The sequence below is a fragment of the Apteryx rowi genome, unplaced genomic scaffold, assembly GCF_003343035.1.
Source record: "Apteryx rowi isolate R43461 unplaced genomic scaffold, aptRow1 scaffold_92, whole genome shotgun sequence".
NCBI classification, from domain to species: domain Eukaryota; kingdom Metazoa; phylum Chordata; class Aves; order Apterygiformes; family Apterygidae; genus Apteryx; species Apteryx rowi.
This window is the reverse complement of record NW_020451227.1, coordinates 2,597,540-2,616,200: the sequence shown is the minus strand read 5'-3', so window position 1 is coordinate 2,616,200 and position 18,661 is coordinate 2,597,540. Positions and strand designations below refer to the sequence as shown.

At 37.6% G+C, this 18,661-nt stretch overlaps 1 protein-coding gene across 1 annotated transcript in view; it reads left to right on the top strand.

The window, feature by feature from the left end:
* Positions 1 to 15: 15 nt before the first annotated feature.
* DNAH7 (dynein axonemal heavy chain 7) overlaps positions 16 to 18,661 on the top strand; it is a 118,951-nt gene continuing 100,305 nt past the window's right edge. Inside the window, 13 exon segments of the mRNA XM_026091747.1 lie at positions 16 to 162; positions 477 to 1,415; positions 3,963 to 4,016; positions 6,597 to 6,662; positions 7,138 to 7,246; positions 7,358 to 7,508; positions 7,838 to 7,931; positions 8,793 to 8,973; positions 9,363 to 9,438; positions 13,107 to 13,232; positions 14,683 to 14,802; positions 16,520 to 16,703; positions 18,243 to 18,422. Of these exon segments, the coding sequence (XP_025947532.1) occupies positions 16 to 162; positions 477 to 1,415; positions 3,963 to 4,016; positions 6,597 to 6,662; positions 7,138 to 7,246; positions 7,358 to 7,508; positions 7,838 to 7,931; positions 8,793 to 8,973; positions 9,363 to 9,438; positions 13,107 to 13,232; positions 14,683 to 14,802; positions 16,520 to 16,703; positions 18,243 to 18,422 (2,427 nt within the window).

The window sequence follows — 18,661 nt, the reverse complement described above, 5'->3', positions numbered from 1 at the left end:
TGTGTGCTCCGGAAGATGGGACAGAAAAAGAGCAAGTCTTCTGATCCCACAGAGGGCTTTACAGTACGGTTACCAGATATACCGCCCGATAGCCCTTTAGGATTAATGATTAAGTATTGGAACGACTGGCCCTCCCGAAAAGGCAAAAGTCGAGAGAAAATGGTACATTACTGCATGCAAGTATGGGGTGGGAAGCAGATTAGAAGAGACCCCCTTTATTGGCCAACATACGGGTCTTTTGAAAATTGGATATGTCAGGCCCTAAATATATATGTGAATTCAAAGGAGCCCTTTAGTTTAGAAGARAGTGAGTATGCTAGTTTATGGATAAGACCAGATACTYRGACCATGATATTTACCCTGAAAGAGAAGGGTTCGAGGAAGAAAAGCAAAATATTGGAGGAACTTCCYGTTTCTCCTCCCCCCTATATTCCCTCAGCTCCAGCTCAAAACCCAATACCAGCCCCTCCTCATAGCCCCCCCCAACGACCCCGGACTGGGATCTAGACTCTCCTAGTTCCCCAGAAAAAACCGGAAGGGTCACGAGGAGTCAAACGAGGGGAGGTGGGCGACCTGATCAGCTGTACCCCTTGCGAGAACTCCCCATGGGAGGACCGCAACCAGGGATGGGTTTTGTGTCCATGCCCCTGAGTTCAGRGGACGTACGGGATTTCAAGAAAGAAATGGGGAATTTATTAGAAGACCCTTTAGGGGTAGCTGAAAAATTAGATCAGTTCTTAGGTCCTAGCCTTTATACATGGGAGGAATTACAATCCATCCTGAGCATATTATTTACAGTGGAAGAAAGGGAAATGATCCGTAGGGCCGGGATGCGGATTTGGGATCAACAGCACCAACAAGGTCCCGCAGCAGATATCAAATGGCCCACCCAATGGCCAGACTGGGACAATCAGAATCCTGAGCATCGGACACATATGTCCGATCTAAGAACCATAATAGTTCAGGGAATCAGGGAATCTGTTCCCAGGGGGCAAAATATTAATAAGGCCTTCATGGAACAACAAAARARGGAYGAGACACCAACAGAATGGCTCGAGAGACTTAGGAAAAACCTGCAACTTTATTCCRGGGTAGACCCCAGTACCCCTGTGGGACAGGCTCTATTGAAAACACAGTTTGTAGCAAAGGCCTTTCCAGATATCAGAAGGAAGTCAGAGAAGTTAGATGATTGGCAAGATAGAGGACTGGACGAATTGCTGAGGGAAGCTCAGAAAGTGCATGTGCGAAGGGAAGAGGAAACTCATCGGCGGCAGGCAAAGATTCTGGTGGCAGCAGTCCGAGAAGGACAGAGAGGGATCCAGGCGCAACCCCCTAGGTCGTATAACGGACCTAAAAGAAAGCCACCTCACCAAGAAGGACAACCCAGAGAAGTCGTGACGAGGGACTTGAGGCAGGTTGAGTGTTTTTATTGCCAGAAGAAAGGGCATCTGAAGAGGAATTGCAGGAAGCGAATGCAGGATGAGCAAATGTTCCAAGAAGATTAGGGGGGTCAGGGGCTCTATCTGCTGGGGACTCATAAAGGAACCGAGCCCTTGATAAAATTGAAATTGGGTCCCCAGCGACAAGAAGTAGAATTCCTTGTAGATTCTGGGGCAGAAAGATCTACTGTCCAAACGGTACCCTGGGGGTGTAAACCATCCCCAGAGAAATTACGAGTGATAGGAGCTAAGGGAGAACCCTTTAAAGTCCCAGAGACACCTGGCATCACGGATCGCCCCTCCAAGGCAGTAAGGGTTTGTAAAGTATCCGTTAACCAAGCCATGGGTCCACTACTCCTCTGGAAGATGATTGTGCTRGGCTTATTAGGAAGACGAATCAAAGGGGGAACATAATATACACCAACCCCTTAAGTGGTCATTAATAAGGTGGGAGGATCAAACAGTGATCCAAGTACGAAGTGTACCCGGGAGTCCTACATTCACAGCTACTTTATGTGAGTTGGTGCCTATTGAACCATGTCTAGATCATATGGGGTTTTACTTTTGTCCTAGTTCTAATCCTGGGCAAGGATACTGTAAACTCTTATTATTGTGCTTATTGGGGATGTGAAACTATAGCCTCTGATTGGACTCCAGAAGCAGGGTTAGATAAGTTTTTATCAGTAAAATGGGGACCTTCTGGGTGTACCCCCCCCTAAAGAGGATCTCCAGCTGGGGTATCGGGGAAATCCCCACTATATCCCCCCGGGAACTTGTAAACATTTAGTGATAAATATCACCCATCCGGAGGATCCGGGATGGTTTTTGGGAAAGACCTGGGGAGTCCGTTACTGGGAGTCCGGGACCAATAGAGGTGGATTAATTTTCATAAAGAAAGATGCTCCCCCTGGCACAGAAGGCTGTTGTTCGATTTGATGAACAAATTAAAAAGGACCAAAACAAAAAGGGAGGATTGTGATAGGTGATAATTTGTTACATCAACTCGCGAAGTGATTTTACCATGAAACTAGGCGCTAAGTACCGGCTATCACCACAATGATTGTACTGAGCYAGCAGAGCGATATTGTATTGTGAAATGTATGCGCGCGACCTGAAGGGCACCACGCACAACGCAGAGGAAGACGCCAGCTTTCATCCCGACCCCCCCAGCAACAGCCGGCGCAACCACAGAAGTTACAGGCATATAAGGGGACTGTGAGCGGGGGATTGCGCGCGCCGTTGGTGGAGCAGGAGACTCCCCGGCCGCCCAGCGCTGTTTTGCTTACTTGTGACTTGCTCAATTATTCTATTAAATTGGAATTTATGCAACCCGGCCCGAGTGGTTGTCAATTTGTCGTGTTTACCTATAACATTGGCACGTTGCCTCCTTAGTTGCGGGCTGCTTGCGGAGTGAAACCCTCCAGGGAAATGAAAGTGCGCTGTCTGTGCTCTTTAAATCAGGTTCTTAGAAACAATGCAGTCTTCCTTGCAGCTGCTCAGATTTGTTTTAATTAGTTTAGCAGTGCAAATTTAGGCAGATAAGCAGATTTTTTTTTTTTTGGACTGCTGTTCCTGTAGTGTTTTCAGAAAGAGTAGCTTTCTCCTAAAGGTATCCCATTATAAACTGCAGAAACAAATTCAGTCTTCAACTTGGTACAAAATGTTATTTTGTGATCACTTTTTTTTTTTTAAGTCCATGAATGGATCTTAATTAATTCAGTTTATTTCCAGAATTGCAAGAAGCTTAAATGTTGAACATAAATCCTGATAGCAACTTTAACTATGAATGTGGTTTTAACTCACTGGGCATTAACTGATACGAATTTGTATTCTCTAGTGGTCTGACTGTGTTGCAGTTAGGTAACATAATTATAGGGAAGAATCTGCCCTCTTAAATCATGTTGTTCTCCCTGTTATCTGAGCCAATTCTGTTCTCTTATTCTTGTTTGTGTCCGATGTCCTCGTTCAGATATGTTTACTGAAATTTCTGAGATATTTGAAGTGAAATTATTCAGTAACTTCAGTGGATTAAAAGTTCACCAATTTTTCTTGTTTCTGGTGTGTTTTCCTTCTTGGGGTGCATATTCAAGGAGTAACTGGATACTTAAAACTATCTGAGACTGTCCTCACTGTCCAGGGCTCTCATTTTAGTACATCATATTGCCAATAGTAAGTTTACAGTATAACCTTTGAGAAACTTGGTGCTGTCTTCAAGTGCAGTTACTTTCAACACTGAATTTATCAGTAGCAGCAGCTCAGAGGTATAAATTGTGGCACTAATGCACTCTGTCTTTCAACAACAGAAAATCCAAACAAAGCTGTATAATGTTGTATACAAAGAAAAGATAGTCATTCTTGTGCTCCTGTTGTTTGTACAAATATCCAGGTTTCTGTTATGTGTACTTGAATGGTTTAAGGATTAAGACTATGGCCCTTGTCATGAAGGGGAATGGATGGTACTCTTTTGGGACTTCTAAAGCATTTTCTCCTAYGGATTTTTTTCTTGTTATCTATTCCCTTCAGAGGATAGTAGGTCATATTCACCATCGTGCTTTAGATTCAGCACCTAACGAAAAAGTAAGTTTTAGATTTCAGTCTCATTGTGTGAGATGTGGAGAACAAAGAGCGTGTCTGTACTCAAGGTTTAGAACCACCTAAGCTGACTTTGCATAAGCCAGGTCAGGTGCAGCAGCTGGATAGTTGTGTTTTCAGAGGGAGTCCACCACCAGAGTCCAGAGCGGATCACCACTGAGGTGGTTAGGGGGCTGGAGAAGAAGAGGCAGTGGAGGAATCTAATTACTGTCTTCCTCTGCCTGAAGTATGAAGAAGGTGCAGTCAGATTCTTCTCACTGCTGCACAACAGAAGGACAAGAGTCAGTGCTCACAAGTTGCAGCAAGGGAAATTCTGACTTGATATAAAGACAAAATTCTTCACAATCAGGTGGTTAAGCAGTGGAATAGATTGCTTGGTGAGGCAGTACCTTTAGAGATTTTTCAAAACTTAACTGAACAAGGCCTTGAGCAATCTGACCTGACTTTTTAGTTAGTACTGCTTTGAGCAGGACGCTGGACTACAAGAGGTCTTTTTCAGCCTATTTTTTTCTATGATTCAATGATAGCTGTGTTTGTACAGCACTGCATTCAAACTAAAAAACTCCGTGCATGGGCTACATAGGCTCTGTAGGCTTACTGGCTTGGTAAGCATTAGTTTTATGATGCAGCACAGACACACTGTTAGGAGATGTGCTCATGCTTATATTACAAAAGACTGGTAGCTGTTATATAGTTTGTAGTGTGGACCTTTTTGCAGTTGAATATGTTAGATTACAGAGAAATAAATGGTTTCATATTTTCCCAGTAGAGTTACAGCTGCTCCAATTACCAGACAAAAAGCAGACCTGTCATTCAAATCTTTGTGTATTGCCGATAATATTGCTAGTATTACTTGATTATGATGAAATAAGTTCAGCTTTTTTGCTATTCCGGACTACAAGATTGGTATGAGTATTAGAATTCAGGGATTTATAGTGTGTAAAAAGTCTTGCACATGGACTATGCCTAACTGGAAGACAGATTGGCAAGAGAATTAAATGAAGGATTGAAAGAAATACATGATTATTGTATCAAAATCCTTAGTCACTGTTTCTGTGATAGCCAAAAAGATAGATTAAAAATATCAGGAGCTGCCTGCTTGGTGCTTTGATTACCTTTACATTCACCAGGCATTTTGATCTCTTCTATTCAAGGTGGCCAAGGAATGTATTGAATGATATAATTAATAACTGTTCCCCTAATAAAAGGAGCCAGAGCATGTTTGGGGAGAGCAAGGGGAAGATGGATCTCTTGTTCTTTAAAAGAATAGTTCTGTCGACTTTGAAACAAGATACTTAAAACATTTTATTGTCTGACTCCTGCCTCTTGCAGCCTGTGGTACTGAAGGAGTTTCTCCCCATCATGTTCAAGGGAAGAATTTGCTAGCTTTGGAATGAATTTGCTCCCCTTTCATAAGTTGGACCACCTGGTTACATAACAGATCAATTTATGAAGAGATTGCTAACAACTGTWATGTGTGTCTATACATATTTTGTCACTGTCAAATTCCTGTAGTTTGAAGGAGATTTTCTTTGGGGCTTGGTTTGATTTTGGTTAGCTTTGGTACTGCCAGGTGTATCCTTGACTGCAAAATTCATGTAAATATGTAAGTGCCTAGAGCTTCTGTGAGTTCCATGCCATAGCAACTAGCAAACGGCATCCAACCTGACTTATTTAAGGGTAGCTCAGATATTTCTACAAAAATTTCCTGTACTTTGAATCTTTCCTCCCTTTTGTAGCCTTTGCATAAGAACCAAAGCAGGGTGAGGACAGTTCTGGCATAGACAAGCAGTACTATTGCAAGTGCAGCAGCATGAAAAGAGGCGGTATGGGCAGTGGCAGGAGTATTGGCGTTGGTGTGAAACTGAGGAGGAAAGGAAGAAGCACCAAAAGCACTCACATCAGAGAGAATTTTAAATAATTTTACAACTAGATTGTCTTGTTTGTTTATAGGGTGCTGTACCCTGCTAAAATGTGCTATCCAAAATTCTGGTTATGATCAGAGGGTGCTCTTGGCGAATGGTTTTGATGTCTGATGCTGAGGGGTCAGTGTTGGACTAAAGTGGTAATTCATCCACAGGTTTAGCTGCTGATGTCACTGCTGATGCCTTTACTGTGCCAGTTTTCCTTAAACAGTTAGTAAATAAAACTTTCCGTAGAAATGCCTGTCCTGTCATGTTTCATTTTCTTTCCCTCCCTGCCCCGGTAGGTAGGGAACAAATGGGGATAGGATAAGGTTATATGTAACAGAAACAATGTGTTATGAAGGATATCAGTTACTCGATGGTCAATAATTCCCCTTCCCTTTTTTGCCTCCAACCTCAAAAAATAGATTTTAGCACTTGAATTTTCTATTTTTTTTCTTTTTTCTTCCTCCCTTCTGTTATGTCATGAAGCACAATTAAGGTAATGATGTCTAGGAGTATTTCGGTGGGKTTTTTTTGTTTTTTTTTTTAATTACTGTGTTTTCTTTTGCTATTCTGTAACTTAATAAAACTTTTCTATCTTCCCAGAAATTCATTAGAAATTTAAATGTTTATTTGTGATTTTCCTTCTATTTTCAAGACCAGACCAAACGGCAAAGGGAAATCAGCAAAGAGAGCAGTGACGTTTCTACTGCAGTTGCCTCAGGTAGTTGTGTTGGCTTTTTTGGAAGCTTTCATTTTCAAATATGCATCAGAGCATGGTTGGCTAAAGATTGTTCTCATTTAAATTTATGCTGAAGTGTAATAATGTGTATATTCTCTCTCTTTGCAACACACACACACACACACACACACACACAATGTGTAATCTATATTTGGAAAATTTTATTTCAATATTTGGAAATATATTCCACTATTTGGAAATATTGGAAGTAAAGTATTTGAACAAGTTTGAAGATATTTAAATAACATAAAACTAGAGAGTAAATTAATACTTGCATATAAACTTTATACGCTTCTCTCTCATGCTCTGGATATTATGCTGTAATTTTTATGCTGCCTTATTACTGCTATGTATTAGGTTATAGTTTCTTTGGCTTACTATATTTAAGATGTTTTAAAGTATGTGTTAGTAGCACCTACAGCAAGTATAAAACCAAAATATAAAATATTTATTCTAGGCAAGGTCTAAGCCGCTGTGGCAGCAGGCTTGTCCTTCATTCCATCTGAGGAAAGAACAGAAAGATGATGAATCAGATGATTTTACTGTAAAAAGTGAGTATTTACCTGGTAAGGTTAACATTTAGTACTACTTAAAATCACTCAGAAACTTAAGTATTTGCATAACACATTTGAACTCTGGGTTCATAAAACTTAATTTCAAAATGTATTTTCTGCAAGGAGAATATTTGGAGACGAGATGGAAGAGACACAAGATTCAGGATTCTAGAGATAATAAAGCAGTTGCTGGACTGTCAACTTCTAAATTGCGGCAAAGCAGTCATCTGAAAAAAGACGAACGTTTCAGAAGTGCTCTTGTTAACATTATATTGTGAGTTTTCTTATCTTTGAATAATGTATTTTTCCTTTTTGGTAGATGAACCAAATTAAAAAATGAGATTAGTGGAAAAAAAAGTTTGAAGATTACATTCATGTAGATAATTTTGATTTGTAAACTATATCACCAGTTTTAGACACTGAACCTTAGCAGGTAAAAATACAAACTTGGTCACCTGCTTCAATGTTCTTTTTGCATCAGAATGTCTTAAGCTCATTGTAAAATGGTGCCAGTTACCTTTTTTGTTTTGTTTGTGTACAGCTGACATGTAGGTTGGCTATGTATCTGAAGAACATGATGCATGCTCTGTTCTTTTTTGTTAGACAGCAAGACCTAACTGAGGAGCAGCTTCCATCCCTTGATGGAACCCAGCCTCCAAGAGCAGATTCTTCTACACCAGTAGAGAAAGATATTTTGGTAGTCAAAGACGCTTTTCTAGAATATTAATGAAATACAAAGCCAGTTATTTATTGTAAATACAGACAAGATGATTGATACCATGGCAGATGATTGGCAGTGACATGTTCTTTTGCTATTAGTTTCACTTCAATATATTATTTATAATGTTATTTTTGAGAATGTAGATTAATTTTTAATGTTTAGTAACAGATTTTCTACATCAATTTAAATTTTGTATGTTTCACACACCTGTTTAAATGCTGGCATACAAACAGATGTATTCGTTTGTGATTATACGTTCATATTGCTCCATATATTTCTGAACAATGCATTAGCCGTACGTTTTMTATCCATATGAAGCTCTGTAGACTGCATGGATTTCTCTTAGAGTATACAGTCCAGACCTAGGTCTCGGGGATAACAATGACAGCACTGGAATGCTATGATAGATGAGTATATATTGAAAATTTATTTAATGAAAGGATTGATACTGAAACAGTGCTATAGTAAAGGAAGGGCAGCTCACCATATATATATATATGTATATATATAAATAAATCTGATTTCAATGAGTTATGTCTGTTCTTTACTGAAATTTTTGTTACTTACCTCTCCTCAGAGAACTGGAATAAAGCATATGTTTCTGTATCTTGTTCTTCCATCTCAACTGTTTTTGTCATTATTTTGCCTAGTAGCTTTTGACAGGCTGATTAAGGTATTTACATTGGATTTACTAAGTACATATGATTTACTATGTAAGCCAGTCCTTAGTATTAATTAAATTTACTTTTACTAAGCCCATATATCTATCTAACCCTGCAGTAGCAATGACTATCTAGTACTGGACGTAACCATGGATCTTATTCTTTTATCCTGCAGAAATACTACTATTACATTCACCATGGAATTGATACAAAAAATGTGGCCCCAATGGACAAATCATGGCTAGACCATGTTTTAGCTTTAATTCCACAACATTTGAAAGTATTTGAGGAAAGTATACGTTTACTATCTGATGAAATGGAAGAAGACTATCTTTTGAGTATAAAAAAGGCTATAGGTATATTTCTAGTATTTTACTCTTCAGTTTCAGAAATGTTCGTTGTTGAGTACTCTTCGCTGTTGGCAGCTACTGTTTTTGAAGCATTATATAAGTATCTTCCCAGGTGTTAGATGCACATTTTAATAAAAGGAATACCCACATTTTCCTATCCTTGTAATGCTGAAAGCTAATATTATTCAGTATTTTTGATCTTTCAAGATTTGTTTTAAACATTATTTTATTTTATAAATCCCTCTTTAATAGTATAGCTTTCTATTAAATCCCTTTTTGTGTATATCCAGGTAAAATTTCTCATCTAAATGAGTTGAGCATTTAGCCCCCTTAGTTTTCTTTATTCTTTTGCTAAGCTTATTAATATTTTGGCTTATTTTTTACACTTTTTCTAGTTGACTTTGTTTTAAGAGACCCCAGAGAAAAAGATGAAGACAAGAAGAAAGATTTTCTTCTACCTCATCGTGCAGAGTAAGAAAATGTATTTATTCAAAAACACTGACTAGTGAGAAATGGAATAGAATAGCATGTGTAAAGAACAATCTTAAGTAGAGGTAATCAATGTCAATTGGAGCACTGCAGAAAATAGTAAAAGTAAATAAGACTTAGTTATTAGTTACATAAATTCAAATAATGATTACGCAACATCTTTGGAAGAAACTCTGGAAAATATGTGTCTACCTTGAATAATTGCTGGAAATTAGTTTTCTTTTGCAGTGTTTAACTGATTATAAGTCTCAGATTTAATGCCACAGCATTTGAAAATGGGATATAGCAGTCTGAATCCTTGTGTGTAAATTGCATTGTACTCAATGGAACAATGACATGGCCTGCACCGATTTCAGTGAAGCTCTGTCTTCTTCTCTGTCTTCTTACAGATGGTGACAGTTTGGCTCAATACATTTAAGAAGGTTTTAGAATATAGTACATAGAGCAGCACAAATCAGACTGTTTTGTTTTGTTCTTCAGGACAACTCAGCAATATGCAGTAAAAACATTAACAGATGCCTAGCTTTTCTGTTTGGGTTTTCCAGTATGCACCAACATCCAAATTGTAATGGGTAGATGTGGCCTTTATTTAGGGTAAAGGACTACCTACATTCCTTTCACATTTGCCTTAAGAAGTCTGCCGTATACCGATAGCTTTCTATGATGAGATGATTGGCTTGGCAGGTAAGAGGAGAGCAGTGGCTGTTGTCTACCTTGACTTCAGTAAGGCTTTCGACACTGTCTCGCATAACATTCTCATAGATAAGCTGATGAACTATGGGCTAGATGAGCAGACAGTGAGGTGGATTGAAAACTGGCTGAAAGGCCAAGTTTGGAGGGTTGTGTTCAGTCATATGAAGTCTAGTTGGAGGCCAGTAATTAGCGGTGTACCCCAGGAGTCAATACTGAGTCCAGTACTGTTCAACTTCATCATTAATGATCTGGATGATGGGGCAGAGCGTACCCTCAGCAAGTCTGCTGATGATTCAAAACTGGGAGGAGTTGCTGATACACTGGAAGGTTGTGCTGCCATTCAGAGGGACCTTGACAGGCTGGAGAAATGGGCAAACAGGAATGTTATGAAGTTCAACAAAGGGAAATGCAAAGTCCTGCATGTGGGGAGATATGACCCCATGCACCAGTACAGGCTTGTGGCTGGCTGGCTGGCTTGAAAGCAGCTTTGCAGAAAAGGACATGAGGGTCCTGGTGTGCAACGAGCTGAACATGAGCCAGCAATGTGCCCTTGTGAAAAAGAAGGCCAATGGTATCCTGGGCTGCATTAGGCAGAGCGTTGCCAGCATGGTGATTCTTCCCCTCTACTCAGCACTGGGGAGGCCAAATCTAGACTGCTGTGTCCAGTTCTGGGCTAACCAGAACAAGAGAGACATGGAGCTACTGGAGCAAGTCCAGCTACTAAGATGATTAAGGGACTGGAGCATTGGTCATACGAGGAAAGGCTGAGAGAGCTGGGATTGTTTAGCTGAGAGAATAGACCTTATCAGTGTGTCTAAATATCTGAAGGGAGGGTATAAAGAAGATGGAGCCAGACTCTTTTCAGTGGTGCCCAGTGACAGGACGCGAGGCAACGGGCACAAACTGAAACACAGGAAGTTCCAGCTGAACATAAGAAAAAAGTTTTTTACTATGAGGGCAGTTGAACACTGGAACAGGTTGCCCAGAGAGATTGTGAAGTCTCCCTCCTTAGAGAGATTCAAAAGCTGTTTAGACATGGTCCTGGGCAACCTGCTCTAGGTGATTCTGCTTTGAGTAGGGGGGTTGGACTGGATGACCTCCAGAGGTCCCTTTCAACCTCAACCTTTCTATGATTCTGTGAAATCCAAAAGTAGAAAATTCTCATAATGGAATAATAATCATTTTATTCCTTTAACAGTACTTAAAATATGAAACTTTCTTCTAAATAGGTAAGATAGATGTAGAAAATTTTCAAGTTTTCTACCTTAACTTCCTATAGGCACTTTTTCTGTCTCCTATAGAATACAGATTTGCTGAGAAATGGATAAAGGTTTTATTTTATATCAGAAATTTTTTGTAATAGTAGTTAATTATGAAGATGGGAGCAAAAGTTTTACAAATATATGAGCTATTTCTCAAGCATGTTTTTGCTTTTCCCTTAGAAATATGCTGTTCTGTTGGAAATCAAAAGTGGTTACTATTTTGTAAACTGAGGTTATATTTGTCCATATATGGAACTGCAGTCATTTTCTTCTACTGTCTGTTACTGTTATTTTTTTTTCCCCAGAATATTTCACTTTTAAGCCATCGCAATTTTATTTGAGGAAAGCAAAATCTTGGAGGAGAGATGAAATATTTGTGTCTGAATAATTTTTAAATTAGTTGTTTGTCACTGTAAAATAATAAGAAAGATTATCATTACTGTTTGAATAGCCTCTTGGTGTTACTTCTCATGAACCTCCTGACTGTGCAGTTTTGCTGATGTATTCTTTTGGTGGGAATACCTGTTGGAGCACTCTAGTAACTGCTGTGCCCTACTGCAATAATTCCTGGATTTTTTTTTTTGAATGAATGAAAATGACTGCCTATATGCAGTAAGCACACCAGTTGAATGAGGTTTGTCAAGAAACTCTTATAGGGGAATACCTGAGTTGTTAACTAGAAATTGCCTCAGTTTGAGATGGTTGCCAGTTTGCTCAGTCCTGCCAAGAAAGTACTGATTATCTGCACCAGTAGAATGTTCAATATCTAAGTTCCTTTACTGGCAGAAATTTAGGGTGCTACAGGCTTCCAGGTGTCTAAGTGGCTGGTTGAACACTTTTTGGTGTCTTGTCTTAAATCCCTGAAGTGTTAACTGAGTTTGGATAGCTTAATCTCTTTTGTTCCTTGCTTGTTCACTTTACAGAGAGTTTCACATACAGATTGGCAAAACTCTCTTCATTAGATTCTGTCCAAGTTTGATGCTCAGTACAACAGAGCAATATTTTAGTCTCTAATTAGGGCTTCATTCCTACCTTTTGTTCAGGATAGTACCATTTGGAAGATTATTTCATGATGTGAATAAGCAGAGACCACTTGAAGAAATTAAAGTTTCTCATCTGGATCCAGAGTTCTATGAGATGGAGTCTTACATAATGACGTCTCTACATAACTCTTTCCTTACCTTTGAAACCTATTATCAATAGGATCTGAGGGGGGTTAGAGTATCATGCTTCATTTCATGGTATCACTCTAGGAACGTTCAGGAAGACAGGGAAAAAGTTACAAGCGGAGGGGGGGTGTAAGGTAATGTGCTATATATACAAAATAAAATGTTCTATCATTGGTTCCTAAATGGCTGTGCAGTCTTTACTGAAGAACTATAATTACAAGTGTATAACTGTAGTCTGTGTTACAACAAAAATAGTTAAAGTTGCAGTGTATATTTCTTAAATTGTAATACTTACTATTTTAACAGTAACATCACCTGCTATAGAAAATGACAGACAGCTATGATTAATAATTTTTAAGGCAAAAGGGACAGTATTTTTAAGATCTAAATAAAGAAGCAGAAGACTAGGTTTATCTCCTAAATTCTAAGCTTTCTGGGATGCAAAACAATTATCTTAAAGCAGATGTGCAAACATTTTGGTTCTTAGGACAGCTACATTCATTGTACTGTGGTTCTTGTTTTTTAGAATTGAAGTAGTGCTGAAACCTTGGAACAAGTCTTTCTTGTCAGCACGCAGTTACATAAAAGAAAATTTGCACGCAATAAATCCTACAATAGTAGCTGTTCGACATTTATGGGAGACTTCATTTAAGTAAGTGCTGTCTATGTCTCTTAGATTTTCAGCTGTCATGGTTGATGTTTATTGGCAAAACTGTATTTGCTCTAACAGTGCTCGGTGATTTTGAAACCCATGCAGGGAAAAAATGGTTGGAGACGTCTTAAGGTTTCCAAGTCACCATATTGTATTTGGGACCACTGCACTATATATATMTGGACATTGATTGTGGATATGACTCCTTTGTTCAAAAGCCGTTATCTTCACTATATTTTATTTGTCTATGTGCCCTCTAACTTTATGCTTTGAAGAGTTTCTGCCAGCTTTTCCTCTATAGAGGTCAAACTCTTCTTATCTGTACTTCTCCAGAACTGACGTGGAACACTTTTCAAAAACTGATGTCACATTTGCCATCATCTTTTCTTCTGGTATCTAGGCAGTTTTAACCAAGAAGCTTAACATCAAAGTTAATAATTTAGCTATTTCATACTTGATTTTCTTTAGAGCTTGGGTGAAATGCCATCTGGACCTAGCAGTATGTTACTTTTTGTCATTTTTTCTATAGCCTGTTTCACCGACACTTCAATTTGAAACATCATGTTCCTTTGTTCAGAAAAGTTCTAGAACAGAGCTACTATGATCTTATCTCCTCTAAGCCCTCCTTTTTTCTTTTCTTTCTTTTTTTTTTTTTTAATCCTGCGGACTCTGGCAAGCCTTAACCTTGAGGCTTTTTTGTGGTCTTAGGTCAGAATTTGCAAAACAGTGTCTTCCTTGCTCCCAAGAAAAGAAGGGTTGCTGTCTTGCTTAGCAATGCTCTCATGTTTTCTCCTCTTAACTGATTAACAAGGAGAAAAGACATTAGGTGGCCTATTATTTTCTGCTTTCCAGGGTAGACCACACTGCTTGCTCATTTCTTGACKGGTGATAGGAAAGAGAATGAACTCATCTGTCCAGGCCAGGGGCAATTGCTCTAACAATTTGTAGGGAGTGTTTTTTTTGTTTGTTGCATCTGCTAAGTAGTAGACTAAACTCGGTTAGTTTGTCTTTAAAAATATAAATATTGAAAATGATATATGTATTTTACATTGTTTTATGCATTTGTAAAATCTATTGAGTTCTAGAAAGGAATGCTATTTAAAGCATTCAGCAGTTTTTAGTTATGACCCTAGATATGAGTACCATTTACATTAACTCTGATTCTGAAAATACTTATTCATATGCTCAAATGTAGTAATCATACTTTCAGTTTAAGGTGATGCATACAGACAGTACTGCAGTGCTTACATGTGGTTCTGAAACCACATGTTCTGAAATACTAAAAGGTAATTTCTGAAAATAACCTTATCTTTAGAAGTGTTTTAAATGTAAGGTTTTTAAAAATATATTTTGAATGTGGAATATGAAAAAAGTTCTATGGAAACAAGAAAGTGAACAACAAAGTACTGTGAATATGATTCTGAAATGTTCATGTTATATTCTGTTTCAGAGATTTACGCCTTATTGATACAGAAATATTTCGCAATAAACAGGAAGCTGTGGAACTCCCATCTTTCCAGATTAAAGCCATGAGGGAAATTGGAAATTCCAAAGTGATTCTGTCTAGGAAGTATGATCCAGTGTATCCATATCTTTTAAGTAACAGGGATATCTTCAACTTCTCCATTTTATGTTTTTGGAAGTCTGAATTTTGCAGAGGGATAAGGCATGACCCATTTTAATTGTGCATATTAAAGAAAGAGATGCCATGTTGTAAAATGCTTTGAGGCCTATGGACAAACAGAGCTGTGTAAATATTTAGCATATTGTCATGATCTGTGCAAAATTTTTTTTTATTCTGAATTTTGGAGTGATGTATTTTGCTCACTTCTTAGAGACACTAACAGTATATGTTTTTAGTGCGTTATGACAAAAACTTTTATTTTGAGGACTCATTTGTGCTCTAATAACTATTCTTCAAAGGATTTTTTGGAAGTATTTTAGCTTAACAGAGGTCTACTTTTTAAAACTTCCCTAATTTTGATTTCCAGTTTAAAATTTGTCAGCCCACTGAAACCAGCTAAAATATTGAATGCTGAAGAGAGAAATAAATAAATGAAAAAATACAATATTTTTACTATAAATAATCTATGACAATTTAAAATTTAAACTGTGATAGAACTTTTTATATAAAAAGACTCACTTCCTCCCTGGTGCATACAAAGAAAGTGCCTCTTCCTTGCAGTAATTCAGATTAACATAGTACTACATAGCCAGTACTACACCAGTATCTGTAGAACATCTAATGCTGTTTGCTATTTCAGTTTGTATCTACTCAGTTTTGTAGCTGTCTCTGAGAGCAGAGTCATCTAAAGAATGTCATGTTTATAAGATCCATTGACATTGCAGATGTTTAAGTTTTTTAAAAACAAAATATTTGAGTATAATGTTTGTATATCCAGTCTGAGATACTGAAAAAAACCAAAACGCCACTATTTTTCCAACAGTGCACTCAGTATGCTGCAGGGTTTCAAATAAAGCATCAAAATTATTAGTTTTATTTTTCCCCCCGGATATTAGTAGCCCAACTATATTGTTTATGTGCATCTGATCTTTCTTTAATCAATAATGCTTCCTTGCTTCCTGCAGTTATTTATTACTACTTTTCTACCATTTCAGATTTCTACTGAATAAAACAAATCTTGACACTGCTGTATTCCTAAACACTTATGTTTTTCGTGCTATTAACTTGAAAGGTTTTTATTTCAGCCCTTGTCTATGGTTCTGTTACGTATTGCCTTTACTACTTTCAGATGTATTTCTCCCTGCCCCAAATGATACTTTTGTGCTCTTAGCTGAAGGCTACACACTTCAAGYGCTTTCTTCTTCCTTATTTCTAAGACCCTATTCCAGAGCTGATTCCTTTTTGGCAAAGGGCAACTGGGCAGAATTTCCTCTGGACTGCTTTCATTGTTCAGTCTTAACATCTCCTGAAGTTGCAAGGATGTTTAAGGAACTGTGTTATCTCTGGGACTTGAGTGTGATGCCACTGAAGCCTTTCTTTCCTCTGTTGACCTGAGAAATAGGAGACAAAGCAAGACAGCAGATTTATCCATCATAATATCTTATATCTTAAATGTGATTCCATAATAGTAGATAACATTTTCAGAGAAATGCTTCCTTATAATCTAAAGGTACTAGCACATGAGCTACTTAAGTTAAGGTATAGTTTCCCAAGTGTATCTTTTGACTGCTTGTAGTATATGCCTGTCTAGTAATTAACTTAAAAACCTTGATTTATTCATGCCAATCACTTTAAAAACTTTAAAATATTATATTCTTTTAAGATGGTTTCCAGAAGTGCAGAATATCTTTTACCAAGGTAATAGAAAAAAGCAAGTACCCAGCAATGCCAACAGTGCTAGATTAGCATCTTTCTTCAGTTGTGCTGCCACTTTAATGACTCGTCAACTGGAAAGCTTACTTTTGCATTCAATTCAGGACTTTACAGATTTAATTGTTCAACCTGCAGTAAGTAGTCTTTCATACCCATACTATCAACATTAYTTGTCCATGTACATAAAATTTCTTTCCTTTTTATTTTGCTTCTTCTGAAAAGTTTARTATAAAAGACAGCATGAACTATGGTGACAGGTACCTTCTTGGAAAAAAAAGGAATAATATTTTAGGGGTGCATTATTTATTAAATGGAGTTAAATAAAGCAAAGCACCTTTTTTGTCATGTAAGAAGGGAGATATCAACATATTTTACATCTGGTAACCTCAAGAACACGCTGCAGTCAGTAAGCCTTACAGCAGAAGTTCATTAATGTATAGGCCATGTGCATTTTGCATTATTCTAGGGCTACCTGTCCATAATTCCCATCTGTGAAGAAGGCAGGCATCTCCTGTCTGATATTGGTAGGTGTTTATTACATGGTTTGGCAGCATAGCTCTTGGGCAAAAAAAGTAAGTAAAGAAAGAAGAATTTCTCTTTGGCACTCACACAGTGTCTATCATGGAGATAAATATTTCTCCTTGATGTTTGATGTCTTGGAATGCAGCTGTATTTTTGTTCATTTTTTTCTTAATACACTCTTGCCTTCACATATCCACAGAGCTCCAACTTGAGATAGTGTGGATAGAAAATCAGGCAGGGAATCTAAGGCAGTAAGGAATCATGCTATAGAGATAGAGTGTATGTTTTTCATTCCTTCATAATTAGTAACTGGTCCAGCCTACTGTCCCCAAAGTGCTGTGTATACCTCTGAATTGAGTGAGCTTTGATGTCTGTAGTACTGTTTTCTGTAATCATTAGTAATATGTACTTATTTTTTTTTAATTTTATGCTTTGTGATAGTAATGTTATGCTACTTAATGGTGATAAAATGCTTCCTTATACTTACTAATTATATTTAAAAATAGTTAGAATATGTTGGCAGATACAGAGAAGTTAAGAAAAGTCTGATCCAGATTAAAGATATGATGAAAAATCCAGTTACACCACCAGGGACAAAAGCACATGAAAATTCTTATACTGGGATACATCAGAATCCATACCACAAAAGAGACTACTCTCTGTAGCACAAATATAATCTTCTCAGATTAGTTTTTGTGGATCAGATTCTTGTGTAGCAAGTAAAATTGGAAGCAGCTCTTTTAAAGTAAGTAGATTTGTATTGACTACTGCAGAGGATGAATACGGCTATTACAGTATAATACAGTATAGTAATATAGTAATGCCTGTATTGCTACAGTTGTGAGGGTTAATGCTGTAAAGCTACTCTGCCTCAGTCTGTGACAACAACCTTAGAGAAGTTTTGGCAAGTGTGTAGAGGAGGCCTCTTGTGCCTACAAAAAAATAAAATAAAATAAAATAAATTGATATTAATGAATATCAATTTTATGTGAATTTTATCAGATATACTTGCTATTTGCACAAATAATTTCATTATGGTTATGGCATGACATTTGCAATAAACATCCCAACAATTTAAAATGCATATGCTGGAGTAATTCTTAATGATTCTTTGACTGCTAGCTAATATTTTGCTCTTTTTTACTCTTAAGAAATCAGTCCATGCCTACGAACACCCAGGTTTCATTCTGCGACCAATCCTTGAGAATGACTGTGTTAAATTTGAACCTGATTTTAATGACTGTGAGGATATATTACTGAATGTTTATACTGTTGTGATTAAAGCTCTCAGTGATATACCAAGAGTTGAGACCAAATTATTTTCTAAATGGGTAAGAAATTACAACCTTCATGTTTTTGTTCTCTCATTATATTGTTGCTGTATTTAGTTCCTAGGTATTTTGAGGAATAGTCCTACTGCCAGAACTCACACAGTAATATGATAATATGCTTTTAGTACATTTGGAACATTTTGAAATCATCTTAACTTTATTAGTAAAAGGCACAATCACTGTTCTGTAAGCAAATAGCCAAGAAAGAACTAGTTTCATCTGTGTGTTATTATCTGCAG